This window comes from Gymnogyps californianus, chromosome 7, assembly GCF_018139145.2.
Source record: "Gymnogyps californianus isolate 813 chromosome 7, ASM1813914v2, whole genome shotgun sequence".
NCBI lineage: Eukaryota > Metazoa > Chordata > Aves > Accipitriformes > Cathartidae > Gymnogyps > Gymnogyps californianus.
The window spans coordinates 16364952-16392445 of record NC_059477.1 but is presented as its reverse complement, the minus strand read 5'-3'; the positions used below and the strand labels follow the sequence as shown (position 1 = coordinate 16392445).

At 45.5% G+C, this 27494-nt stretch overlaps 2 protein-coding genes across 2 annotated transcripts; one reads left to right on the top strand and one right to left on the bottom strand.

Moving 5' to 3' along the window:
* Positions 1–1018: 1018 nt before the first annotated feature.
* Positions 1019–10393, bottom strand: LOC127018211 (shugoshin 2-like). Its single transcript, XM_050899679.1, has 9 exons — positions 10335–10393; positions 9879–10022; positions 8758–8933; positions 8430–8492; positions 7740–7834; positions 6671–6939; positions 4097–6052; positions 2203–2329; positions 1019–1350 (listed from the first exon to the last, which is right to left on the bottom strand). The coding sequence occupies exons 2-9, from the start codon at positions 10018–10020 to the stop codon at positions 1146–1148; spliced, it is 3033 nt and encodes a 1010-aa protein (XP_050755636.1). The 5' UTR covers positions 10021–10022; positions 10335–10393; the 3' UTR covers positions 1019–1145.
* A 3988-nt stretch (positions 10394–14381) lies between these two features.
* C7H2orf80 (chromosome 7 C2orf80 homolog) lies at positions 14382–24055 on the top strand. Its single transcript, XM_050899681.1, has 8 exons — positions 14382–14422; positions 15262–15343; positions 15860–15942; positions 16090–16177; positions 16609–16686; positions 22448–22535; positions 23122–23240; positions 23969–24055. Exons 1-8 carry the CDS (start codon positions 14382–14384, stop codon positions 24053–24055), a joined length of 666 nt encoding a protein of 221 aa, XP_050755638.1.
* Positions 24056–27494: the final 3439 nt, after the last annotated feature.

The window sequence follows — 27494 nt, the reverse complement described above, 5'->3', positions numbered from 1 at the left end:
AGGAGAGAAAGGAACACTTGTCTCTGTGTTGGGAGAAGCAGCAGGAAGTGTGGTCATAAGAACAGAGCATCCCTCTCCCTGCTCTGCCATGGAGAAAGAGGAAACATTTTTCCTGCTTCAAAGGAGGCACATTCCCTTCCCCTTTACTACTAATACAATCACTTCTTTTCCCCACCACTCCCTCAAACATTTAATATCAATAACCTTCAAAGTTAGACACCAGTAGACCCTAAAAAAGCAAGTGCTGGAGGCCAGTGGGCACTCAGTCTGCAATGGAAAAGAACACAGGATTTCCTGAAACACAATTGTCTGCTTCACAGTATACCAGCTGCTTCACAGAGCTCTTGGGCAGGGCCCTTGTAGCTCCCACCACTAGTAATAGCCCTTTGCACCAACACTCCCATCAGCAGACCCCAGCAAAAGTTGTGTTTGATCAAAGTATAGCCTAGCTTACCTTTAGTGCTGACATCAATATAGTTAGATGTGTGCATGTGTGTCCTAGGTATGGCATGCTCAGGACTGGTAGAAGGCTCAGTTTTCAACTCCCTAGTTATGCAAACCCCCACTGACAGCAAATACAGTGAGAGGAGATGTATCAGTTATCTGACATGGCTCCCTTCCAGAACAGCAGAGAGCTCTGACTTCGGGGGCTGTCCAAGGCTTCAGTAGTCAACCCTAAATGTGACTTCCCAGGGGACTGCTCTAGCTGTACGGAAGCCACCTTTTACAGGAGGTAACGCTAGGCATGTCGGCATGCCTCTTCTGCTTGCTGTCAAAGCCTGGGCTGCTGCAACCCTTTCATACCCTTTCAGCAGCCCTTGTGGGTATCTGCAATGCTGGAAGATCAGCCCTCCAAGGTGTACTGTCCCCAGGCTTGTGTAGGGGCCAGGAGAGAACTGGCAGAGCCAGCTAGCTGTCTGTGATGCCACAAGCACTTGTGCCCAAAGACTTTGCAGACAAGCACCCCAGCATTTAAAGGAGGGGGGAGAGGGGGTAATAAGTGTCACAAAGGTTTTATACTGTCCGCATAGGGGACTTTATTTATACTTTAAAATTAAAATAAAAAATATGCTATGCAGAACGTTAGAGAGATTCTAGCAAAGACACACAAGGCCCTAGGAGCTTGGGGGCTGCCCGTTCAACCGCTATTTTACTTCTGGCTCCATGTCTCTTTCCATTGTTATTAGCTTGCCTGCCTCGGCCCTGGGACATCCTTCAGGAAGCCATTCTTTTTCCTTTTTGATCTTCTTGGTCATTTCCTTGGCTTTGGCAGCTTTCTTCTTTTTGGCTTTGTAGAGAGGGGAGTGGAGGAACTCCATGTTTGTAAATGGGTCGCCCCGCCTCAGTTTCCTGCAGAACCAAAAGGGTTAGGTTGAACCATCAAGGTATTTCTTGAATACATGCATGATTTCAGTCTCTAAAATTTCTGATTTTACTGAAATGCTTCCACTATAAGATGACTGAGTAGTACAGTTTGTTCCTTGTCCAGTACAGAGTACCTTCTGACCCAGTATAGCCAGCTCCTCACAGAAAGTTCAAACTGTGACACTTTTCAGGGAAAAAACACAGTATTACCCAATAGCATAACAACAAAGTCATCATTTTAGGAGTTAAATGGTTCTGTACAGTAGCCATTGAATTTACTGAATCTACAGTTTCTTATGGAAAAGATGCAGGTACTCGTTTAAGTACTCGTATCTGCCAGAAAAAACAAATATAGATACAGCCTGCTCACAGGGGAGAGCCCTCCTCAAAACCTAGCATTTCCTTCACTAAAACCCAATTAAAATCGAAGTATTACTCAGTTGTTGTATAAAACTTTAGATATCACAGAATGGCAGCAAGTGAAATCAGGGCTTTCGCTTAGCTGTCCATTTAGGCTGTATCTTATCCTCACACTAATCCCTCGTTAGCACTGGCGTACAACAGATGCAGTCTGCTAAGAGACGTGCTCATTTCAGTGAGGGAAATTACATCTTTGGTAGCTTGTTACCAGAAGCCTGCACATGCATCTGTGCTAATGCAGAATTTTGGCTTAACCACACTGTGGTAGAAGGGGAGGGTCACAGAAACACGAAGGGTAAGAGAACTTAAAGACAAACAAAGTGACAGAGGGTCCAGCCCTGGAGAGTGAGCACATGAGAGCAGAGCAGGGATTGCAGCATGGGAACAGTCATGGACAGGAATAGTTTAAAGTCCAACCTGTTGAGTTTTGGCTCTGCATAGCAGGCTGGGTCCCGTCTCCGCCTGGATGAGCGCCCCGACACTTCTTCCGAGCTGGAGGAAGACAGAGTCCTGGCATTGGTCAAGTCCTGTAGTGGCCTGATCTCTGCAAAGGGAGACATTCACACATAAGTTGATCAAAGGGTTTCCAAATCATTTCCAGATATCCTAAGAAATACAGCTGCCAAATAGAGAAGGGCTGCGTTACCAGGTTTCTCTGAACACTGCACAATCCTGAATCCAATCATGTTCCCTCTAAACTCAGGAGACCATTTTTGTCCAAAAATCCCAGACCTGCTCCTCAAAAGTCAGCTCATGAATCAAATTAGGTTCCTCACTGAAAAAATACAGGTCACTAATACTGCTAGTATCATTGGGCCCTGGTGTAGTAGAAAAATGACACAAAAATTATAGTTGATATTTCTAATGCCCAGGAGCTTACAGCCTGGAGGAGAAAGCAAGCTTATGGCACCCAAACACCCTTCCAGCAAGACACAGGACCCTGCCAGTGTTTACTGCAGCTTTCAAAGTGAAGTTGGCCAAGAGGGGGAGGGCAGGAGAACAAACTTCCTCCCTCTCTACAAAGTACAGCCCACTCTAGCCTGTTTGTCAACAGCTACAGGAAGGAAAACCCCCACAAAACAACTCTCTGTAAAGAGTATCCAATAACAGCAAGCTCCCAAAAAGGCTCAGCTTAACTGTTGTATTACCAGCCAAGGGATACATCCTCCAAATCCTTTTAAAACACAAACCAAAAAAACACAACCAAGAGAATTTAGGTAGCTACTGATGAATTTCCATTGAAGATACCACCTAGAGATATGAAGTGTGAAATCTTTCAGCACTAACCATTCTGGACCAAAAACCTGCCATCTTCATCATATTCTGTGCCCCAATAACGCTGACTCTAGTAGGCAGGGTCAGCATCAAATTATACTTTTCAACTGCTTGAGTAATTGATTTTCTAGATTGACAGACATGCCCTGTAGATAACAAGAGTGGTAAAACAGGACTTGCAGCACATGCTCCTAGTCTTTTCCCAAAATCCAGACATGAACAAGTGACCAGAAATTCTTATAGGAATGCTGATAAACTAGAAGCAAATGCAGCCACAGAAATGACTGGCCAACACAAGTGGAAGCATAAATGGTGGACTGGACACTGATCTTGAACTCTGAAAAAAGAGAGGAGGGGAAGAAAAATATAAGCACTTGCTGCGTGGATTTTTGGCACTTATCTCCAAACACAGGTCCCCTCCTGTCCTGGTTTCGGCTGGGACAGAGTTAACTCTCCTCTTAGTAGCTGGTACAGTGTTGCGTTTTGGATTTAGCATGAGAATGATGTTGATAACACTCTGATGTTTTAGTTGTTGCTAAGTAGCGCTTATCTTAAGCCAAGGACTTTTCAGTTTCCCATGCTCTGCCAGCAAGCAGGTGTGCAAGAAGCTGGGAGGGAGCAGAGCCGGGGCAGCTGACCTGAACTAGCCAAAGGGGTATGCCATACCATGGAACGTCATGCCCAGTATACAAACAGGGGGAGTTGGCCGGGAGGGGCGGATCGCTGCTGGGGCATCGGTCAGCGGGTGGTGAGCAATTGCATTGTGCATCACTGGGTTTTTTTTCCTTCCCCCCCCTCCTTATTTTGTTATATTCCTTTTCATTACTATTATTATTATATTTCATTATTACTATTGTTAGTATTATATTTTACTTTAGTTATTAAACTGTTCTTATCTCAACCCACGAGTTTTACCTTTTTTTTTTTCCCCTTTCCTCCTCCTCACCCCACTGGGAGGGGGGAGGGGGAAGCGGCTGCGTGGTGCTGAGTTGCTGACTGGGGTTAAACCACGACACCTCCCCAGCCTACCACCTACCAGGTTCCTGTGACGGTGAGCTCTGAGAACTTGACTCAACTTGGTGTCTTTCCCCAGGCATTTCCTCTGCAGTCTTTTCTTTAAGTATCAGGGAGCTTTCTGGCCAAACAGAGGACTTCTCTGGCATTCTGTTGCCCTCAGTACTCAAGCTCTTGGAAACTGGTACATCTGTAAGCCTGGAGCTGACAGGCGAAGCTGCAGAACAGGTCACAGAGGAGGATTCAAGACTGTGTGAAAGGTCCATAAGATTATTTGTAAGCGATATCTCAGCTATCTGCTCCTCCAGGAAGGCATCTGGCTCAGACAGCAGATCTGTAATGCAGGAAAACTTCCCTGTCAGGAAAGTTTGCTTGGATGCAAGTTCTGCTGAACTTCCAATGAGCACCTTGGCACCATCACTTTGTCTGGCCCGGGAATCAGTCTCTGGAGGTCTAGAGGTGTTCCTCTTCCTGTGAGGCTTCGGTTTGGGATAGGCCTCTTTTTTCGAAGCATTCATGTCATTGTCAACTTTAGCTTGCCCCTTTTCTTGAAGGCCCCCTGTTTGTTTTTTATTGCTCTGAGCAGCTACCGTCCTCTGAACTCTGGGGATTTTGCTAGCTTTGCTCCCAGGAATAGACCTGGGAGGTACCATCTCACCCCCTTCAAAATCTGTCTGGACACAACCCAAGTTTCCTGCAAGATCCAAAGGACAGACAACGTAAGTTTTCCTGCTACATTTAAGATTACCTGGTGAATCCTTTGTGCTCTCCTTAGCTACTCCTTGAACATTTATACATGGCCCAAAACCATCAACTTCATTTCTCTGATCACTACAACTGCTTTTCCTGACAGTATTCTTCCTGCTTGTCCGGCTTCTTTTAGGCTGTTCTTCAGCTTTGGCCTCTGGTATTTTCACATTGTTTGGCAGATTCTCCTCATCAGAGTCATCTCTTTGCCTAATTACTCTAGTTTTTCTGTTGGTTTTCTGTCTGATGCTCTTTCTGCTCACACTTGAGTCCTGTTGCAAAGCACAAGCACTTGAGGTCTCTTTCCTCAAGAAAAGTGAATTTTGTAGACTGGAATCATCTGAGGGAATTTCATGACTCGAGAAGGTATGAACTGGGCTTTTTGACAAGCTCTCCATACTTTGGATCTCAAAGATAACTTCCTTCTTAACCTGTTGCAGTAAGTCACCACTTCCAAGACTGTGCAGCTGTGCTGGATTGACCACATACGTTCTTCTGAGATCTCGGACTTCATCAGTAGAGCGGGAATGTTGCTCCACACCACAGCATCTGTTCTTCCTGTCAAAAGCCCCCATGCAAGCCTTCTGCCTCATCTCAGAAACATCAGACTCACTAGAACATGTTGCAACTTTTGGCTGAAGAAGCTTCTTTGCATTTTGAGTGCTCTCCTCACCTTCAGGACTACTTTCTGCATTCTTTTTAATTGCATTTGTTTTCTTTTTTCCTGTGCTTGCTTTTTTAACAGTTGTTTTCTCACCAGTTTTACAACTACCTTTGCTTTTAACCTTTACAGGAACAAACTCAGGGACTTGGCTATAGCTGGGGTCCGTTTCAACACCACACCCAGTTTCTTTAGCCAGTGGCTGATCACAGATAATCTCTTTACCTAAAGATTTTCTATCAGGAATAACAGTGGTTTGAGTAGGTGAAACCAGGGAGCTGGGAGATTTCAGCTGCGGCTGTGTGTTGCTCTTGCTGGAGCTGCTGCTGTCCTTTGTGATACTCCGCCGAGCTACCTGAGTGGAACTGACACGTGGGAAGATATCCACACCAGAAGACGGAGTGCTTGTTGCAAACAGGGTGGAACGCTTTCTCCTCTGAGTAACATGCCCTTGTGAGAGACGATCAAAGAAACGTTTTTCCATCTCATCGCCCTCATATGAAAGAGAACGACTTTCCCAGGCAAGCGCTGGCAAATTGTTGGGATTTTGTTGGGTGGCACACAAGGCCTCTGTTAGAAAGACAAAATCCATTCCTAAGACTGAGAAACACAGCAGGCAAATACCAGCTTTCCCCATACCACTAAAAGCTATGCCCCACACACTGCCACAAATCCAGAGCACAGAAAAAGCATGATTTTGTCTCTACAGGGACTCCCCAAACTTACTGTGTGACAGAATTGCTCAGCTGGCTCCCCTCAGAAGAGAAAGGCAGCCCAAAGCAAGACCCCTTAACCAGCCCTAGTATTTAGGAATTCACGTGATCTGCATGAGAGTTATTATTTATATGGCAAATCCACAAGGAACAGAAGATGTGCAGCTAGTCAGACTCTGCACTGTCAGACATTTCTGAAAATCTTATGTAAGCTCAGTGCCTATTACTCAGAAAGCCTGATGAGTGATCTTGAGCTATTGCAAACATGCCAAATATCCCCACCAAGACATCCCATTCTGGGATACACATAATTCTAGCGATATCTGCGTCACTGAAGCATGCAGTTCCTAACAGTCATTAGGAGCTTCTGGAGTGATGGTTAGGACCTAACTGGAGCTATGGCACTGCACTCATTCATTTCTGAACACAGACACGCAAAGTCATACCAGAAGAACAGCAGAAGATGCAGATTTACCTCCAAAGATGCAAGAATCAAGAAAAGCCTCTTGTGCTTCCATTGCTTCAGTCAGCTTCTTCCCATTCTCTTCCTGGTGGGACTGAAGCTTCTCAGCAGGCTGTGGTGGCAAAGTGTCTTTGAAGGCAACGGGCACAATTTCCAGGGGCTCATTAGAAGCAGGTCTCTGAAGATCTAGTGAGCACGTCTGTACTGTTGTGGAGCTGCCACCTTGCTGTCCTGCATCACGCAGCTTGGAAACGGGCACCCTCATTGGCATCCCTGCAGCCCTGGTGAGAAGGAATAACAGCAATGGAGCACGTTCCATACCTGTGACAGGCCCCAGAATCCAGCAGAATAGCTACAGCTTTCACCTCCATCAAGAGTTGCTGAAATACATTTCTGAAGGCTTCAAGTGCTGAAGAACACACACTGCCCAGCCAGGACAGATTTCCCATTTTTGTGCAAGCACAACTCATAAGAAAAGCACACCGCTGCGGACACAGAAGCAGGAGAAAAATACACTGAGGCAACAAGGAAGTAAAGCCTTTCAGTGCACGGGTTGCGACCACAGGTTCACCTTGCTGTGGAACACCAACACGGCTGCTTGGAGGTATGCATGTGGGCAGCTCCAAGGGCTCCCCTGTGTTCAAAGCAGAGACTAGACAGAGGAGAAACAGAACTTCAAATATATTAAGAGATCCTGCTCTGACCTTCTTTCCAAAACACAAGTTTACATTATACAAGCAGATGACTACTAAGCATTTACGTGTAACAAACATCAAAGCAGCCAGCTACGGCACTCACTCAAGGAAATCTTGCAGTGCTCACCAGCTACAAAGGAAAAACTACCTAAAAGCAAACAAAGGAGGGACAAGGACCAGTTTATGCATAGACTTTGCATTAGGACTAATAAGACAAAGAGTGGCAGCAGAAAGACACAGAGTAAAGGAAAACACCAAACAGTGGTGGTTTAGAGAAGACATGTCACGTAAAACAGGCAACTGGGCACACACGTAAAACACAAGAGGAAGTTTAGCATATAGAAATTCAGGACAAACTTGGTGATATCTGACATTTTAAGGCTCACCTCACAAGCTGACCATCTGCAATATCATCAGCCCAGCTATCTTCACTCACGCTGCTCTTCTGGCTGTTGGACAAGGATGCAGAACTTGTATGGAACTGGAAAGCAGAGAAATAGAAGGGTGGTTTAAAGCTCTTGCAATCCCCTGTGCAGCCTCCTGCACAGAAATAGCAGAAGCTCAGTTTCACCGGAAAGTATGTCAGATGCTGCCAGTGACCCTCTCCCATTTGAAATTGCACAAATTATGGAATAAGGTGCAGCAGAGTCAGATTCTGTCCCACAGGCTTAAGGATGAAGTTAAACTAGTTCAGATAATCCGAGACTAGGAAGCAGGAATATTTTCCCACCCACCCATGAGACAGGACATATGGAAAGTGTCCTATTCCCTATCCCAAGTTGCCATGGCAACACTTAAAAAAAGAAATTGAAAAGAAGTCACAACCCATCATAGCAGAAGAGCCTACTGGCCAATACAGCCAATGACTCAGAGGAAGGCAGTTTAAAACTCCAGAAGTTATCCTGGAAATTGTTAACACTAAGCTAAAAACAAGGATGCAGCCAGCACAATTCAAGCAAGTAAAGAAAAACAGTTGAAGCATCAAACACTGAAGTGAGCAGGCAACACAAAGCAAAAGACACAGATAAACACAGCCCTCTTCCCAGAGCAGTATGCTCACGTTTCCCATGGTTTACCTCAGACAGCCGGGCCATCTTAACTGCAGCCATAAGGTTTTCAAGTTCTTTCAAGGTGTTATTCTATGTTGAGGTAATAAAGAGAGAGAAACCATAAAGACATTAAATCAAAACACCTATTCCAATAAGGATGCTGGTAGCCAGAGCAAGGCATGTTCTGGGGAGAACACAGCTTGGAAGAAAGAGTAAGCAAATGAATGGTGACATTTTTCATATGTAGAGATTATGGACAATCAATGACAGCTCACTCCTCCCAAGGTTGAGATGCTAGTGCTGCATACCTTGCCCACTGCCCCTCCCCATGCCAGCCACACTGTTAGTGCCATACCAGGAAGGAGAGCTTGTGCCGCAGCACAGCGTTCTGGAAGTGGCACTGCTCCACCTCCTTCTGTAAGATGGTCTTCTCCTGGGTGAGCCGCTGTGCATTGGCTTTCTCCGCATTGAGAGCCAGGGCCAGTGCTTTATTGTTGTGCTTTAGGGAGACTTTAATAGTGGAGGAGTTGTCTGTAAGGGATAGAGAAGTATCGCACAGAATCAGCATCCAAGGTCTCATCCATGCATCTTCCCTCATCACACTTCTTCCTCTTCCCAGAATAGCGTCCCTCAGGCTCAGATCTCTACAACTCAATAGCCCCCACACAAAGTCAGCAGTATAATTCCTTCCAGCAATAGAAGTATCCAGAGAACAGCAGGAAAAACTTTCCATAATAACCTGCAACACTTCAGACAGACACCCTCTCCATCCTCAGTGGATCGTGCTCAGTCAGCAAGCTACTGCTTCAGTTCTTAATGAATGATAGCATGGCTCAGGTGCTGAGTTTAGAAAGATATGCTTCTGACTTTGAACAAGTTACCTACAGCTCTGAGTCCTCATCTCTATCCAAAAAGAGGGAAAAAAAAAAACCTACTGTGCTCCGTAGTAGCCCTTGAGCAGATTTAGATCCATGTTTCCCAATTTCAAAACAAATAAATAAAAGTAACAGAAATATCTAACTTTTTCAAGATAGTCCAAATTAACTCATGCACTATCATTGCATTATTTCCCCCCTAAAAACAAATCACAGTTGGGCTAGCTTCTGCACAGGATTGCATATACACTAAAATACTTTCCACACCTCTTATTTTTGCTCTTTAGACCCTGAGGACTCAGTTACCCAGACACAGCTGTTTAATGCCATCCGAGATGCTGCTAAGCAACCTGTGATGCCCCCAGCTGCTGCTCCAAAGGTTCTACGTTAAACCTGCCAGTCACAGATACCTCAGACACCTTTGGGCACCTCAAGTGGCACTTGACACTCATTTGCAGGGTACTGAATTCACTAGAAACCCACAGGCAGAGAAGCAGCTGTTAAATATAAGCTCTGGGTAAGAGACTGCTGCCCACGGCCACAGCTATAAGCTGATGTACCTGACAGCCTCTGCACACACTGCAAGGCAAAATACACTCACTAATGATTTTCGTTTTGATTTTTGATGCAAGCGAGGCATTCAACTTTGCAGTCCTCAAGGCACCCTTTTTCTTCTCCCGCATCCGCTCTCTTACATCACTCAGGCTGAAGAAGGATGTTTCGGAAGCCTCCCGAGATGCCATAGCTGGAGAGAGCAACACCGAACAGGGTTAGCACCCATATTCTTCCCTTCAGCAAGTACCTACCAGCCAAGACTGACGCTCTCCCCGAGAAGCGTACCTGCGGCCTCGCCCCCCGCCCCGCTGCTGCACTGACCCCCGCACGGAGGCCGCCAGGTCGGCCGCAGACACACGGCACCGCGCCACACCTCGCCCCGAGCTGCTCCCGGGCACGACGGCCGCCGCGGGCCGTTACAGCCCCTTCACCGCCTCCCTCGCGCCAGCGGCCCCTCAGCGCCCGCGGGGAGCGGGACGGGCGGGCGGACCCTTCGCCTCACCTGCGTGTGGGGCAGCAGCCTCCAGCACGGGGAGCCCCGCGGGACGGTAGGCGGCTGTCCCTCGCCGCCGCCGGAGAAGGAGGGAAGTGGGGAGAGGAAGCCTTGCCCGCCGGGAGACTTTTGAATGCAACCGGGACGGCGGGCAGCCCGCCCCTCGCCCCGCCCCGCGGAATGGCGGCGGAGGGAGCGGCTGTTTCTGTCTGCCCGCTGCTCCCGCCGGCGAAAGGAGGGAGAAGACCTGGCGCGCACAAACTCTCCATCGCCAGTGCCGGTTACGGCGGGGTGGGGAACGTTAGTTCCCCCGTCCCTCAGGGCTCGGACGGGCCTGCGTGTGCGGAGAGCCCGCCCCCCCTGCGCTCTCGGGTCAGGCCGCGCCGCCATTTTACGCCGCCACGTCGGGCTGGGCCGGGCTGCCGTCGTTGAGGGGGAGCTCTACGCCCTCATGGGGAAATGGGACCCCGAAATGCCGCTTTCTCAGCCACCGCGGCCGCGCCGCCCTTCTGGCTGGAAGCGCCTAAGTTTGAGGCCGTGGTCATGAGGCGCTCCTGCCGCCACCTTGCCCCGGGCACGCAGAGCTAAAACGCTCCTGAAACGCCTCAGAAAAGCCTGAGGGTGGTTCTGAAGGACAAACCTCACCCAAAAGTTAGGGTTTGTTCGTCCGCAGAATTCAGCACCTGGCTTGCAGCTTTCGTCTGCAAAAAGGTGACATTTTACAGTCTATTAAAAGGAATTTTTTTTTCTGAAGTAATTTACATTTCAGTCGAAGTTACTGTGTTGGTTTCCAGACACCTTTGAATTTGTCCTCAAGAAGTTGACATTGCATATGCAGATGTGACGATGTTAAATATTTTAAGGAAATTACATGTAAGGAAAAAGCAGCCAAATAGTTTGAAGAGCAGCAATTTACAGTGGAGGTGCAGAGGGAATTTGCAATACAAGCAAGGCTGGTAAAAACACTTCTACCTGCTGCCACAGGCATGTGAATGGTACCCCTTTGCAAAAGTCCTAAATCCTATTACTATTTTATGTGGTATTTGTTAATACATTAGCTGATGAGCATTAAATAATGCAAATTATTAAATAAATTTATTCCTTCCAACTTAATTAAGTAGCAGATTCACAAAACACCCTCCATACCAGCCCTGAAAATTGGACCTGCAGTGGATAACGATGCTGCAGACACGCAGACCTGCCTGTTGCTTTATTTCTTGCTCTGGGGAACCTGTGACTGGCATTAAATGTGCTATGGTGTGGGGAAAAGACTTAAGTATCCTCTAATACGTATTCTGTGCTCCGTGCTTGACAAATTCCACAGTTCGAGGGGCCTAAATTTGCTAAGTTTACAAAGTTACTTTACTAAGTTTATTAAGCACACTGGTCAGCAAAGTAAATTAACAGTGGATAGTTTAAAACCAGAGACCGTTTCCCACACAGCCCTATTTAAACAGTGGAAATCTTTGCCAGGTGATATTGCAGATGTCAGTTACTCAGGTTTCAAAAAGTGAGTGGGCAAGTTCGTGGAAGTAAAAAACAAGCAAGGGCTATTAACTGCCAAGACAACACTTTTTGCTCAAGAAGGTCCTAAGCTGCAAATCAGTGGAAAATGGAGAAATACACTGAGGAAGTTTGATGCCTGCTGGCGCAGCTCTTCCATCTCTTCCCCAGGCATCCACTAGTGGCTGCTATTTGTTTTTCCCCAGGAAGAGCACACAGTGCCACCCCCACTCCCTGCCTTGCAGTGATACAGAAGCATTTCTTGCTTTTGGGGAAATAGCAGGGGTCAGTTCACCCCAGGGCTAGGGACCAGCCTCATTTCAGGAAAGTCACTTTCTTCATCAGGGTATCACCCTTGCCACATAATAGGAGAGGAGTTGGGCTAGCAGGACTTTGGGTCAGTCCTGGCATGGCTCTGTTCACTTTGTGAAGGTCAGTTTTCACACTCACCTGGCCATACCAGCAGATAAGCCCTGGGTAGGTGTAACTGGAGGAAAGACAGGTAGTAGATCTGCGTTTCTGAAAGCAGAGCAAACAAGCAGCAGCTCTACTGGAGACACGGGGTTGCCATGATGCCTGCCAGGCGGATGCCCTCAGAAATCAAATCCAACTTGATTACAAGCCCTGCAGCTGGAATGAAAGGTGGGGAAGTGCTAAGCTTGGTGCTCCTTTTGCCACAGAATTAATGAGAATGGCCATAAGCATCTAATGCTGCTAGGAGGGGCCATTCCCAAACTCCAGCCTTCCCTCAGTGGCTGCCCACCTGGCTTTCCACTGCTATGGCAAAGACACGGTAGGTCAACCTCTTGCACCTGCCTAGGCACATGCCTAAAGCTCGGGCTTTGGAAAAAAGGGAGGTGAAATGAAATAAGGAACACAAAGCACAGACGAAATAAAGAGAAAGCACAGCACAAATTCTCTAAATACGAATTTGTGTATCATCTCATGATAATACATTTGCTTTCTTAGGCCATCACAAAGAGAGGCAACATTATGATCATGTCTCATAAACCCATTCCCATTGTTTACTAGGTAATCAGTTAATAACATGAGAAGTACATTCCCAAGGAGGGGGATGGCTCATTCCATTCAGAACTACAGCCTGCAAACCTTCCTAATCTACAAAATCCAATAGCCTCTCACTGACTTGTTAGTCATCATGATGCACTGGCTACCATCAGCAATCCTATGCAAGATGTGCTCTGCATCCATTGGAAGGACAACAGCAGGATTTCGTAAGTCGTGTTGGGATTTCTTGGCTGTTAGAATTTCTCCTAATACTGCAAGCAAAAACATAACCTTGATGAAAGAACAAGTAGCAGGATCCTTGCTATATGCCACAAACACTGCAAATGGAACCCCAGATGGGCTCTTGGGAGGTATCATCAGGTCTAGTTTTTCACCATTCCATACAGTGGAATGCTAGAAGAGTGCAAGCTGATAGCTTCTTTTACAAGCAATTAGATCCATCAGAAAACCCAGTGAATAGTCTTTCCCTCCCTTGTTAGCAAGTCATCTGTGTTTGCAACTAGCCACTCAGCAGTGAAACTCAATGCCTAGAAGTGTAAAAGGATCATTTAGCTGGAAACTGATAACCCAACCTGAAGGTGCAGGTTTAACCTCTTCTCTGTGTTGGTTTTTTTTTTTTTCTTTTAATTTCTCTCAGCTCAGCAGCATTGTTTCTAAGCAACAGGAGAAAGCTGCAGTCCTGCGTGAAGCCATAGCCTAATTTCCCTGGCACACAAACTGAGTGGCAGAGGCAAGAAAGAAACAGCAACATGAAGAGGGAATTTCTCCTCATAGATACCTGAAGTCAAAGAGGCTCCAAACCCAGATCCTGAGACCTATTCCAAGAGTTGACACAGGTAGTGCGTGATTTCTTGTGTACATGTATGAGAGAGAGAACAGGGGGACAATATCCAATAACACAGAGAGCTTACTAGGTATGTCATTACTTTGTGTATTATGGAGCAGAGGAGTAAAGCATGTGTTTTGATATTACAGTAAATTGGTGGGCCAGGTGCTGGCTTCTCTCTTTGCTGGGTCCTGTCAGGCCAGCTATTACCTCATCTCTTCCAGCCTGTCCTCTTCCCAGTCCATCCCCTCTTTGTACCACATAGATCTGATTAATACACACACAGTGGGGAGAGCAAGCCACATGCTAAGAAACTCAGAAGCGGCAGCAGGTCAATAGATTGCATTATATGAGAGAATATACATCACTGTGATGGGGATGCAAGCAACCTGCAAGCTGACACTCAAGATATTGATGCTCATCTTAAATGGGCTCATTCTGCCCATTTCCCATTACCAACCTTTTTACCCTCACTTTCAGTACGGTGCGTGTTGTCTTCTTTCTTGACTAGATTTTTCTCAGCTTCTATTTTAATCCTACCTGGGAAATGGTTTTGGCCAGATTTTTGTAGGGGGTCTCCAAGTGTCCCATACTCTTTATCTGTGATTCAGATTTGCTCACTGACAGAGATACTTGGTAGGATGCACTTTTCTCTCTCCTAGATGCCACTGAGCTTATATTACAGTGACAGCTAGAGTATGGAAAGAAAACGCCTGAAGAAAGAGATTGAAAAACTCCTGTAAGTAGTAACTGCCCACAACTGCCTTCATTGCATTTGAGATGGACTTGTTTTCATTGCAAAAGGTGGTACGACCTAGCTGGATCACAACTGTAAAACCTTAGTCTTCTCTTGCTGGAAAGAATGAACAGACTTCCTTTGAGATGCTCTTCATTTTCTTACATGCAGTCTGCAGTGTGAGACCTGACTGCATATGTGACAGTAGAGATGTCACAGCCCAGAACTTGGTCAGTGGTAGTGACCAGGGAGGTGCAGAGTTCCTCCCTTGCCATGCAGCTGCTGTCTGTAAGGGGTTTCCTAGTTCATGCAGCAGGATCTCATGCTCTTTGATGCAGGAGTGCCCAGCAGACAACTCTTAGGGGATGTAAGCAGTGTCCCTTCTATTCCATACAAGTCCTGTGCCCATCTTCCCTAGGACTGCTTACATGGATCAGTAGTACTTAGTCTGAGGAAAGATTGCAGAATCATGCCTCCCCTGAATGAGAAGAACAAGCACCAGTGAAGCATCTCTTTCAGTCTCTTGGCTGTACAGTGAAATCCTTCTGTGAGTCCCCAGACTTTAAATACTTGATTCACATTTGTACTTCTTTGTATATTTTGGAGCCTTTGGGGAAGACAGCAATGTGGTTTGAGGGAAGCTAAGATTAGCAGTGATGCAGAAAACTAACAGCTTTCCTACTTAGGAGGTGTCTGTGAGAAATCCTACAGCAGATTCCTAGCTCGGAATCATAGCAAATTTAGCCCTGATCTTGCACTAGCTTTACAGTCATCTATGACATTTCTTATGCACTGGATTGCTTAGAACCAATTGTAATTTGGAGTTATTTTCTTGCTTTAAGGGGAGATTATGTTGGCATCAAACTACGAGAATATGAATTTGATCCAAGAGGACAAAGGCAGCCCACCTTTCTAGATGACATGGTAATCACCAGACTTCTTACTTCTTATCCGCTTTAACTGCGGGGCTACTGAGAACTCTGAAGGATGGCTGTTTGGTACAGCTAAATAACCTGTTCCTACAATGATCAATAAAAGCCCATTACTGAAATGAGTATCTAAAGAGATTGGCTGTGAATAGCATCCAGGTGTAATGTATCCAAGATAATTCATGTTTTTGCTGATTTTTCAGCAAGACAAAGCTCATCCACAGAGGACATTTGATAAAGTTCAAGTCAACTAACCAAAGGGAATTCTTCACAAACTAAAGCTGTCTGTGCATAACAAACCATCTTTCAGCTAAGCTAAGAAGGTCTTCTTGGGTGTGTTTAAAACCCCTCAAACCTCAGCAAGGGTCTTAAAACTGGTGAGGTACCCAGTGTAGTTGAGACAATACTGGGCTCCAGCTCACGTTTCCCTGCATTTCTCTGGTCTTTCTGTCATCCCTCAGTCAAGCAATTACAGTAAAACAAAACAGATGAGGTTCTTCTGTCTTTCCAGGTCCATTACAACTTAGCCTTCAGTGTTGCTTTGCTGTGGCTAAATGACTTGGATGCTCAGACTGCACTGACAAGAGAGAAAATGTGAGTATTGCAAAACTAAGGCCCTGCTGTTGCAGTGGGTTACACCAGTGTGAAAATGGTGTAAAAGCAGCAGTGAATCGAGCCCAGGACTGCTTTTTGCATTTATAACACCAGGCTAATAATCTTCTTGTTCAAAACACCGTATAGGAATTTTGCAGCTTGCAACCGATACGCGTATCCCAACCGAATTGAGAGAGAAGCTATGATATTATCTTCATATGCTGGAATATTAATGGTAAGAGGGCAAGAAAGATAGCAATATCTTTTGTTCTATGGCCCCTGTCTAGAAACACTCCCTGTACCCTGGATGTCTTTGTTCATTCAAAGCACAGTATACAGACAGTGCAAATATTACAAATCCGTCTCATTTTTATCAGGTAGCCATTAAGTTTTGCTCAGCCGTAGAAAACAAAATAAGCAGTTTCAGTAGGTGGTCCTATGCATGTGTATAGGTTACTTACCTTGTCTCACCCAAGTGCAAAATGGTGAACAAGTTTCAGGACCAGATCTCAATAGATTTGTACTAGCAGCGTGAAATGATACTAGGAGTTCAGGTGAAAGCTGTTTCAGAGATCAAAGGAAGGGGATATGAGCTGGATTTCATACATTGACTTTAAAGAATACTACTTCTGAGAGCTGAACCTCTCTCTTTACCTGTCTTCACAGAACAGCATTCCTATTGAAGAGATCTTTGAGATTTACAGCATGAGGCCCTCAGCAACACACTGGCAGAGGTCTGCAAATGTGAGTGATTTGTTGGTTTTTCAGCATCTCTTATAGGGGTCTGAGTGAATATCTCTCTTACCTGTAGTGGCCTGGTCCAGCATGTAGCGTATTGGGCTGGCATTCTGGGAATGCAATCCACACGTGGATTATTTCTCTTCTCACTCAGAGTAAACACTGTTGAACTATTCCCTTCTCACTTCTGCCATTACGGCTTAGAGCCTTGTGGGTGGCCTTTCAGCATCATAACAAGGTGTAAAGCCTCCACGTGCAGTTGCAGTTATCCATGGGGTACTTCATTCCTGCTGCTAGTCTGGAGGGTGTGTGTCAAAGCTGCAGAGGGCAGCACATTTCTTAATTGCTTGCAGATTGTATTGTGTGGGGGTCTATTATTATAGCTACTGTTTATTCCAGCTCTCCCATACTAATAAAGGAAGGGACTTCATTCTATGGAAAGCAATCACTACTGTTAGGCCAGCAGTGCTTGAGGATATGTGGATGATAGCTGGCAACATCCTACAATAAACTCTCATGTATCTCCTTGTTACAGCAGAATATAAGCATTCAGGTAGCATTCAAGACCACAGGCTAGGTATGACAGTGTGAATTTTATCTGAAGTTAGCGCTTTCCTTTGGGACTGTCATCTGGCTGCCAAAGATGTACTTCGTCTGTGCCCAGTCCACTCAGGTTTCAAACCAGAAATCATCAGGGGACAATACCTAACCTTTGCTAGCTCCTTGCCTCTGGTGCTGCCTTGCACTGCTTGGCCTCACCAAGGAGCCAAAGTTGCTTTGCTGGTCAGTATACCCTGTAAGCAATTGTGTAAACAAGTAAAATTCTCCCTGCACAGCCCACCTCTTTGCTACGGTTTTTCTGCCCTCCTCTTTTGTATGGACTCTGCAGATCCTACATGGTCTTCTTGACTCATTCTTACTCCCTTGTAAGCTGATAAATCTTCCAGCTAAGAAAGTATGCTGTAAGTCTGAGCTAAGGCATTTGTGAGAGGAACCAAAGATGTGAAATTTGACTAGAGACCTTTGACCCTGCAAGAGGGAGACTTCCTGCCATACCTCCATGTTTTTTTGGTAAGCTGTTGTATGCTGCTTAGCAGAGTGTGCCAACACTGCAGGTCTTAATCTGGGGTCATGTTTAGGCAGGTTCATACAATCAGTGCTATGTTTACAGAAGCCAACTCTCAGAAGGGCACTCCGACTCTTGCATAGGCATTACATGACACTGTTCAAGGGGAGTCAGTATCTACATCCTAGGAATCCTTCCTGGATCCCAGTAAAGGATCAGAGATGGCACCTGTCAGAGAGCCTTAAATTCTCCCTTTATTGCAGTGTGAAAAAGAAGAGAATAAGAAAAGAGTGCTAAGCCAATTTTTACTTGCAGTGCATTGCAGTCCTGTGGAAGGTGGATGCACAGATTAAACAGAACAAACCAGCAACTCTGTGATGGCAGGGTTGTCTGTGTTACCTGTGCACCTGCAGGGAAAAGATGCTCTAGAGTCTGGAAGTACCCTTGTGCCAAATCATACAATAGTAACAGAAAACTTGCACAAGGTTTTACAGTTCAATTATTGCAGAGATAAGAGGTAACATTACCCTGATTTGCAGATTAGATTAGACTAGGCTATCTGACTTTGGGCAAGTCATTTAATCTCTGTCCTAGTAAATCTGAGGCACAGTCTGGGTCATTATTTGCAGTTAAAAAGCCTCCAGAGAGAAGGAGGCTATGTTTCCTTGGGCACAGTGCTCTGACAACATGGCCTGCTGTCAGCCCATACACCAGAATTGTTTGGGTCTAGTCAGCTCTCAAGACAGGCAGCAGAGTGTGTGCTTCCCTTCATCTGAGATTTCTAAGAGTGTATTTACATAAGCAAAGGAATCTAATAGTGTTTAAGACCTTCCAGACAAGTCACATCCCCACTCTTTGGGAATGAAACCTCCATGTGGAATGATCCATCAGGTCTTAGGGAGCTTGTAAGACCTGAGCAGTTTTAGATGTCAGGACAACTTCTGCATCCCCAGTTCGAATACCTTTCTATTTATATTGGGCATAAATTTTAAGGTTTACAGCTTTCATGCAAGTTCACACACGGGTGCTGTGTTTGGCGTAAATGGCAGAGTTCAGGCAGCAAGGGCTGCAGTGGTAACCTATATGGGAGGAGACCAAGAACTGCCCTGTGCCAGTCAACTCAGAAACCCATGTAAACAGCCAGGCACGAGCCAAAACTTCAGCCAGAGGAGCACAGGGCACCTCTTCTCAAACATATTTAAGAAAGAGCAGCAGCTACTAGGGAAGGAGACATGAGGACATATATAAGGAGATGTGTGCGGTGACTATTAAGAGAGACATGCTCTTGGGACGAGGCATCCCCTCCATGCCATGGCCTGCAGGGACAAAAGCACAGAGGAAATCTAAGAAGTACAGAGAAATGCCAGACAGAAACCACTTGCACACGAGCCCAACCTCCTTTGCCACCCATCACCTCACAGAAGGAATTGGGACAGACTGAATGTAACCATGAAAAAACAAGGAAAACTGAGACTAGGCAGGGGAGGAAAGGTGCTTACTATATTTAACTTCTAGAGTTTTATCTCTTGATGCTTCCCTCATTACACCACCACTGGGATCAGAAACATCTAGCAGCATAAGGGCTACTTCTAAAATCCCTGCTCCATCTTTTTAGTCTAAAAAGTCACCCATTGCACGCTAGAATATTTGAATGATGTGCTCCTGGGTTTAGAGGTTTATGAAGGCTTTTTATTGGCGTGCCTCTTTCTGGCTTAAATGCCTGGCTGACCACAGACTTCATGGTTCCTTTCTGGCCTGCACACTGGCGTGGGACTTTGCCAACCCAAGCAAACAAAGTGCTAGTGCAGGGGAAAGCACAGACACATAAAAGCTCTTTGTCTTCAGTAGCTGACCTTCAGGGAGATGGTTTTGTTCTTCAAAGGGCAGAAGCGGCTTGTTTGGCTCTGTTGTGCTGTTCCTCTGTTGGACCTCTGCTGAAAATTATCCCCAGGCTACCAGAAAAAGAAACGGTGTATTTGATCCATGCAAAACTGGATACAGCAGACAAATGTAACTGAGCAACCAGCTGGATACCAAAAAAAAGCAGCCTTCAGTAGACAAACAGGAGATACTTACTCCAGCTTTACTGATCAGATCTCATCTTGGCCCTGCAGAGATTTCACCAGTTAAAACTCTTCAAACCTATCCTGCCCTGACACCAATACTTACACTTAGCCCTGGTCTTAAAGTGGTATCCCATTCCCAAACATACTTAAAAAGGCGTTCATCACACACATCAGGCTAGCATCACACACCTTGCAGAATCTACCCCACACTTTTTGAAGTCTTCTGCCCTTTAGGTCTGAGAGAGTCCACCAAAAAAGAGGTACCAGTTCAGTGGTACCAGTGACTCCTAGCTTTGGCCATAGCAATGGTAAGCTATTGGCCCCTTCTCCCACCAGCCTACTGCCTAGACTGGTGTGCTATGAGCAATAAAGTGGAAGGAATCTCCCACTGCATAAAGGCATAATGCATTTGGACCCTATAATATATATGCCTTTTAAAAAATACGTTACATTTTAAACTCAAGTCATTTGCCCCTTTTGCCCCATTAGTAATAGCAAACTAGCTCCAGCCTTCTCTCTTTAAACAGAGCAAAAAGCTGAACTATTCACTTCCTCCTCTGCCTTACAGTGTGCCAGGGAGAGGCAAGAAAAGGGCAGTCCAACTACTTACAACCACACTAAGATGTAACCCAGCTCCTGGGCCTTTGGCATAGTGGTTTACAGAGGAGCATTCCCACCAGTGTGCTCTAATTACCACTAAACGTGGAGTGGGGAAGGAGGCTATGCAGGTCCGAGGAGATATAGCCTGCTTCACAAGGGCCTTGCCTGTGTTCAGAGCAAGTTTCTCTAGCAGCATATCTTTAGTCATCTAAGTGTAATTGCCCTTTAAAAAACAGGGGAGGTATTATAATCTTTAATTCATGACTCAAGTCACAAGAAAGTATTCTGTATGGCCCAGCTATTTAACAAAATAGCATTTGTGCTGGAATATATAGATTTTATTTTCAGTAACACAGACTTTACTGACGTTTCCCAAGCAACCATTAAAAGTTGCTGTGGAATTGTAATCAGACTGTAATAGATGATTCACATGTAATTCACAGTGTTTCTGGTGCACTTAATTTATGGGTTTTTTTACCTCATTCATGCTTAGCTGTAATATTAATGATGGACTGCCACCCGGTGTCCAGAAAGGGCTAGAGCTCACTCCAGCTCACAGTTCCGTGCATCAGAACAGCCTTGGCCGTAACCTCTCTTAGTTGAATTTCCCCGTGTCAAGAAGTAGAAATGCCACTAGATGCCATGTAGGGACGTTTCACAACATGTTAGATTGAAGGAGGGATCTTCCCCTCTGCTCCTGGGATAAGTGGGTGGATCAGGTCTCCCTCCTTTTGCTGTGAGTATTACACTGTATATTTTTACTGTCATGCTTCTTATGGGCAGGAATCCTTTTCTTTAGGAACTTCCAACCCAGGATATTTTTAGAAATCTCCATTTTGAGTGCACACCATACACTGCAGAGGAGTGATGTTTTCTTGGAAGTTTTCCAGCTACTCATGCTGTTTTCCATGGTATTTTTTCTTGGGGGGGTGGGGGGGGTGTTAGTGGTTTTTTAGCTTTGATTTATATTCTGATGTTATGCAAGCAGAGACAAAGAAAGAACAGAAAGTGTCTTTCTGTTCCTCTCATGTTACTGTGCATTTGCCTAGATCCTGTCCCTAGTGGACCCAGGGATACTTCCTTGATGGTCATGAGGTAGCAAAGTTACAAAATTTTCTGAAGAGGAAGATAAGCCATTGTTATCAGGATCTCCAGTTTCTATTTCAGCCAACAATGCTGCTTAATTTTAATCATGGGCTTGAGATCATTCGCACTCTATGAGAAAGGAACGGAAATGCTTTGCTGAATTTGGAAACTAAGGATAATTTATTTTGCAAAGCCCTAATGAGTTTAAGAGGTTAAATCTACTGTTTTCATTAACAGTAACTCTTGGAGGACAGCTTATGCCTCCTTAAGAGTCCTAGACTCAAAGAGCTGGAATCCAGCCCATCTCAAAATTCAATTTCTGTGGATGTCAGGTTTGGTTATCTCCCCCCCCATTTCCCATCAAAGTAAAATGGTGGAGATTCCTGTTATCCCCCATCCCCCTTGGCTTAGATCTCCTTGAAAATCAAGCACTAGCTTTACCAAGATACATAGATGCTTAGGGAGACTAAGTCGCATCCTGGTGGGATTTAGGATCCAGAAGATTTCTGGTTCATGAGAGGGGACATCCTAGCCTGAGATGGACGTAATGGTTGCTATCCTGCCTGCCTGACGCTTCTCAGTTTCCTACCCCATTATCCAGACATTTCAGGAGCTGCCATGTGAACAGCTGAGCAGCTGCAGGCTGCCCACCAGGATGTTATGGCAGACCACAATCCCCAGCCCACACCAGTACATACAGGGCTATAAAATGCAGCAGTTCAGCTACTGTGTGGACAACTGAAACGTCTGGGCAGCGGGGATGGGCATTTCAAGAAGCTGGGTGGGCCAAGCAGCCAGGACAAAAGCTGCCAGCAAAGCTGTGCTCATTTATCCATCAGGACCTCTGAAGCAGTTATCTTACTTTCCGCTGACCACAAAAGAGTATGCCCATTTGGCTTGGCACATAGTTTCTGCAGACATACTAATCTATGCATTCTTGTCCTTCCAGGACCACTGGATTCAACCTTTCAAGCTCTCCCTGCATCCATTTGCCATGCTGACTGCCCCTGAAGCTGCAGAGTATGCCTGGAAGCAAAGTGAGCACATTTCACCCCAAATCCCACAAGGCCAGGGCAGGGTGACGTGGGGCAGCAGCACCGGGCCCACCAGAGCCACCAAGTTACAGCCTGCTGAGCTCCAACAGCTGCACATAGAAAGGATAGTGTAAACCTTGGTCTGTGCCTATTCTCTTGTGGGGGGGAGGTACAGGTGTTTTCTCATTGTAGCCTAGAAATAGTGTCTAGCTCAGGCTCCTGAAGTTCATGACAATTGCAAAAGGAGCATTTTCCTCAAGTTGAGGTAAACAATAAGATTACACGTTTCTAGTAGAATCATCCTTCATGTCTGACAATCACTTGTTTGTTCTTAAGCTTGGACTAATACTAGGACTTTTGCAAAGGTCAGTTATGCTACTGGCCAGTGAAAGAGCCACACCCCCCCTTCCCTGCTTCTTCTCCAAGTGCAGCAAAAATGAGAGTAACTTCAGGAGCGGTAGAGAATTTGAAGCTGGGACCCCTTACCTCCAACCACGTATTGCAACTGATTCCATGCAGTAGGTCTATAAACCAGCCTGGTGGCACCCTATAAGCCCAAGATGATGCAAGGCTCTTTCTCTCTCCCAAGGCATCAAGTACCAGACAGCAGCGGCATATCAAAAGACCAACCCTTGTTCAGCCAGAAGAGCTAAAAAGGACAACAAGCAACTGGACTCGCTGACCAGGGGAAAGCAACAGGTTGACAAAGTAGGTCTGAAGAATTCACACAAGCCAGTAAAACTGTTTTTGCAACACTACTGATAGTCACTACAGTGATAGACTACCACTGAATGTCACAGCTAGAGTGGCACCTCAGGCCACCCAGAGCCCACATAGCCTTTCTTCTCTGCCCTTCTCAGCACTCTTTAGCATGAGATGTTTCATAGTAGCACTAATTTATAACATAGTGTCAATCGTAAATTGGACTTTCAGGGCAACTGTATCATACCTTGGCGGGAGGTGTCACTCATGAGCTGGCAAGTCGAACACCAGTAATACTCAACATACACATGGAAGGCACTCTTCTGGCTAATATCCCTGAAAAAACACATTCACTATTATCACTTTTAGGTTAAAAAAAAAGTTGAAGACTATTTTTAAAAAAATTAACAACAATCTGACTCCATAAAGAACCCAGTAATGTCAGATTAGCCTAGCATGTATATGAATTAGGCTCTGCCTTTCTGTTTGTCCATGATTTGCTAAAGCCTATTGTTTGCTGCAGCTCCACTGAGCAGGATAGCTAAGAAAATGTTCCAGCAGCACAGCTGGATTTGACGAAGTAGAGTAAAGGGGCTCCCCCACAGCCCTCTGTTCAATGTGCGTCCCATGTCACACAGCAGGAGGGAAGCTGATCTGCCATGCAGTCCCCATCTCTCCTGATGGATTCAGCCCTGCATGCTGTGCTTGCGCTTATTAACATTTGCATCCTGCAGGGAGCTACAGAAGGAAAACAAGGAATCTCTCCAGAGAAGCCTGGAACAGATTCAAAAGCAAGGAATGCAAAGGAAGCAAAGACATAACAAAGACCCAGTCTTCATGTACCTCACTTAGCTGTAGGTGAGCTAACTGATGTCTTCTACCTTAGCTTTGGTAATACATTTGCGACTTGTGTTTTGGGGTTTTTTTTGTTTTTAAATCTTAGCAGTCATTCCTTCCTTCCCACCCCTCATATCTTGTATCCAAGACTGACATTCCCTCCTCTTCCCTTAGTCACCTCTCTCCTGCTTCCCTGCCAGTGTGTTGGGAGCTTACATTTTCCCAGTGCATCCCTACTGCTTCTCAACCCACCATGCTACTTTTACAGAGCCAAAGAGAGGATGCAGCACTTCAGAGGCAGGGAGTACACACTTCCCCTTGTCCACAGTGCTGTGCAACTCCCACACATGATCCAAAGTGGGACAGGAATGAGCTTCCCTGCATGTGACATGAGGGTTGTGCCTCTCAGGATGATCCCATTTTCTTCAGCTCTCCCCTTTAACCATCCTGCTTTCTTGTTTTCTTAAAGGACTCAGGTAAAGAAAAAGCCTGTCCCTGCAGTGCCAGTGTAGCACTGAAGCCTGTCTTCCATTCCCCATTTGTAGGTCTCCAATGGTTTGCCTCTGTTATGTCCACGCTGTGCTGCCAAAGAACACTCCCCATTTCCTAGCTGGGCTGTCACAACCCTCATGCTTGTCCTAACTCTACCTTGGGATAAATGTTGGATGCACGTGGTTCTCCTTCCACATCCCTCTCTTCCTCTGGCTGGAAGCCTGGGCACACAGCATGGGGTGTTTCTACAGGACTCTTTCTACTTAATTCTATAGAAGTTTCAGGGCTCAATGGGGTAGTAGAAGTGTTCACTGCTGAGGGGTGTGTTTAACACTAACTGCAGGGTAGAGAGACTCCATTAGAGCTCTTTACCTATAAAAATGATAGAAATGAAGATTCCCAGCTACTTCCAGCCAGGGAATAGACATCCATCTAAAGTATGGTCACATATTGTACAGCTGCATTAACCCATGCCTCGGAGATAGTCCTGTACTCTAATGCAAAATATCCACTAAAGGAAAAACCAATAAACACTTGTGAAGCAAAACCATTTTTCTTCTTCTGCCCGCTGATTCTCAGTCACTGAGCCTATTTATGAAGATGCCTAAAGACAGCACTACACAAGAAAGCCTGGGAATGGTTAAACTTAATCAGGGATTCAAAGGGTCTTTTAGAAGTCCTTATGGACTCAAAGCTTGCTTTCAGCTCACCAGGTTCACAGCTTTTTTTTTTTTTTTAACAAAACTTATCACAAATTTTCTGTTAAAATCAGTCTAAAATAAAATGTAGTTGCTGTAAACACCTGTCCTTTCAATTCTGAGCTGTCCATGGGGAAAGACCTAACCACAGCTTGGTACATTCAGAAATTACAGATTAACTGGTGAGTATCTGTGCTGATATTGATGGGGCTTCTTGGCCATACCGTGCATCCCCCCCACTTTCCTTTCAAGCCATGTGAGCTGAAATTCAAGGCCTAAGGGAGTCAGATGAGAAGGCTAGATGGGACTTAAGATCAAGAGCAACATCATCCTCCCTTACACAGGAACTCTTTAGCCATAGATTTCTGCAGCATCAGCTGTTTTGGCCTGGTTAGTTCACTCTGCAGGAAGCAGGATTGCTGGAACCCACTATCCAATCCCATTTAGCAGTTCCTGCCTCTCCTCCATAGCCTCTGTTCACTGCTGGGACAGGTCTGTCCTGTCACATTCAGCATAGGCTCATTCCTGGAGCTCAGGGCATCCATTACCTTCTAAACAGAGGCTTCTGTTCTTGCAAACAAATTCAGTAGAGCAGTAGGCAGCAGCCAGTGCCAGGACCTGAGCAAATTTCATTCCAACCCAAACAGCTTCACTCTGACCCCTTGAAAGCCAAAGCAGAGAGAAATTGTACTTTGAAATGAGGTCATTACAAGAGGGGAGGAGGGGATATTGCTGCTGAGCACGTGAGTAGGAGAACAATGGCAAGGGGGTGGTTAAGATTAAACAGCTAGAGATTAACATCTCATGACTGATTTTTGTTCACTGACCTGCAATAAAATAAACAGTAAGACTTTAACAAATAGGTGATTAGCCATGTTATTCTAGTTCTGTCTTTGCTATTAGAGTACTGCCATGGTCTTCACTTAGCATTGGCTAATACTTCCTGGTTTTTATAAATAAGGCTGGTGGAGTTAAGAGGAATAAGCAACAGAAATCTTGCTATGCTAATAAGCACAAAACAGTGTTTCATTTTCAGAGTGCAAGTACCTGCCCCTTCGCTACTCCCTCCCCTGTTGGCTGGCTGGTGTCTGATTGTCTGCACACAAAAATCAAGCCCAGCAGATCAGGTGGTTTGCCGTTCACATGTTCACATTTTTAGACAGCCAAAATCAGGGAGCCAGAAGGTGCTTGTAGATGTGTGCGCAGTGGGATTGGTGAATGATAGCCTTCTGCCATCTTGACTGAAATCTCCTCCTTTCCTGAGCTATATTGTCTCCTGAATAAAAAAAAGGCTTTGCTGTGACCAGACCAATTAGCCAGGACAACTTCAAACTATTTTCTCAGCTACGCAAAAAGCAATGGACATGGTTCAGAGCTCAGATGAGATGCAGAGTCACGAATTTGTTCTATAGGACCCAGAAGAGACCTCTGATCATATGTGCACACTTAGCACCAGTTGTGACATGCACACAGTTGGTGCCTACCACTGCACTGCAATACTATCCACAGTGGGAAAGGTAAGAGACCATTCTGGGTCTGTTCTTTCCAAGTACCTGAAATCATGGTACTGAGGCCTTGTGCAGCAAGTGGGGAACTGAACAGGGCATCATCCACTTTCCCTTTGGCAATTTAAGAGCTGCCCATTGTACCCCAGAGACTGACTCCAGTAGCAGAACTCATGGTGGCAACTTGGTGCTGCAATTCACAGCCTAGTTTATGACACTGAAATCAGATGGTTTCGGCTAATACTCGTGGCTGTGAACAACACAGCAGCTGAGGCACAGACATACTGCCTGGCGGACCAGAGGTGCTAACTTCTTAAATTGCCCCACATAAGCTTGTGAGTCAGAGTCTTTAGACCGTAGCCAGAGTTACTAGAGCACTGCCCATGCAAGCAAGCCCCAATTTCCCCCTCATTTCTGCTACAGTAATCCTGACTTGACATGTCAATACTGATTCTCTAGCTATTCCTGGAAATTCTCACTCATTTTGGTGAAGAGCTTTTTCCTAGTCAAATGTCAGGTGGAAACATCTAGCATCCATCTTGGAATGGCAAAATACCTGTTTTGTGCAAGAGATTGGTTTATCTGTAGGACAAAAATATAACCAATGTGTTCTGAAAAGAATCAATTTTGTCAGGATGGAATCTAATGTATTAAGTGCATAGGACTATGTATCTTCAAGAGGCAGCCAGCAGCAAGAGCAAATACCAGAGTCAAAGCAATGAGAAATT

Coding starts and splice junctions, on each gene's coding strand:
- LOC127018211 (XM_050899679.1), bottom strand. CDS start 10,020: ATGGCATCTCGGGAGGCTTCCGAAACATCCTTCTTCAGCCTGAGTGAT. Junction 8,493..8,757: donor GGCACAAGCTCTCCTTCCTG/GTATGGCACTAA, acceptor ACCTCAACATAG/AATAACACCTTGAAAGAACT. Junction 6,053..6,670: donor TGATTCTTGCATCTTTGGAG/GTAAATCTGCAT, acceptor TCTTTCTAACAG/AGGCCTTGTGTGCCACCCAA.
- C7H2orf80 (XM_050899681.1), top strand. CDS start 14,382: ATGGAAAGAAAACGCCTGAAGAAAGAGATTGAAAAACTCCT. Junction 16,178..16,608: donor CATATGCTGGAATATTAATG/GTAAGAGGGCAA, acceptor CTGTCTTCACAG/AACAGCATTCCTATTGAAGA. Junction 16,687..22,447: donor ACTGGCAGAGGTCTGCAAAT/GTGAGTGATTTG, acceptor TTGTCCTTCCAG/GACCACTGGATTCAACCTTT.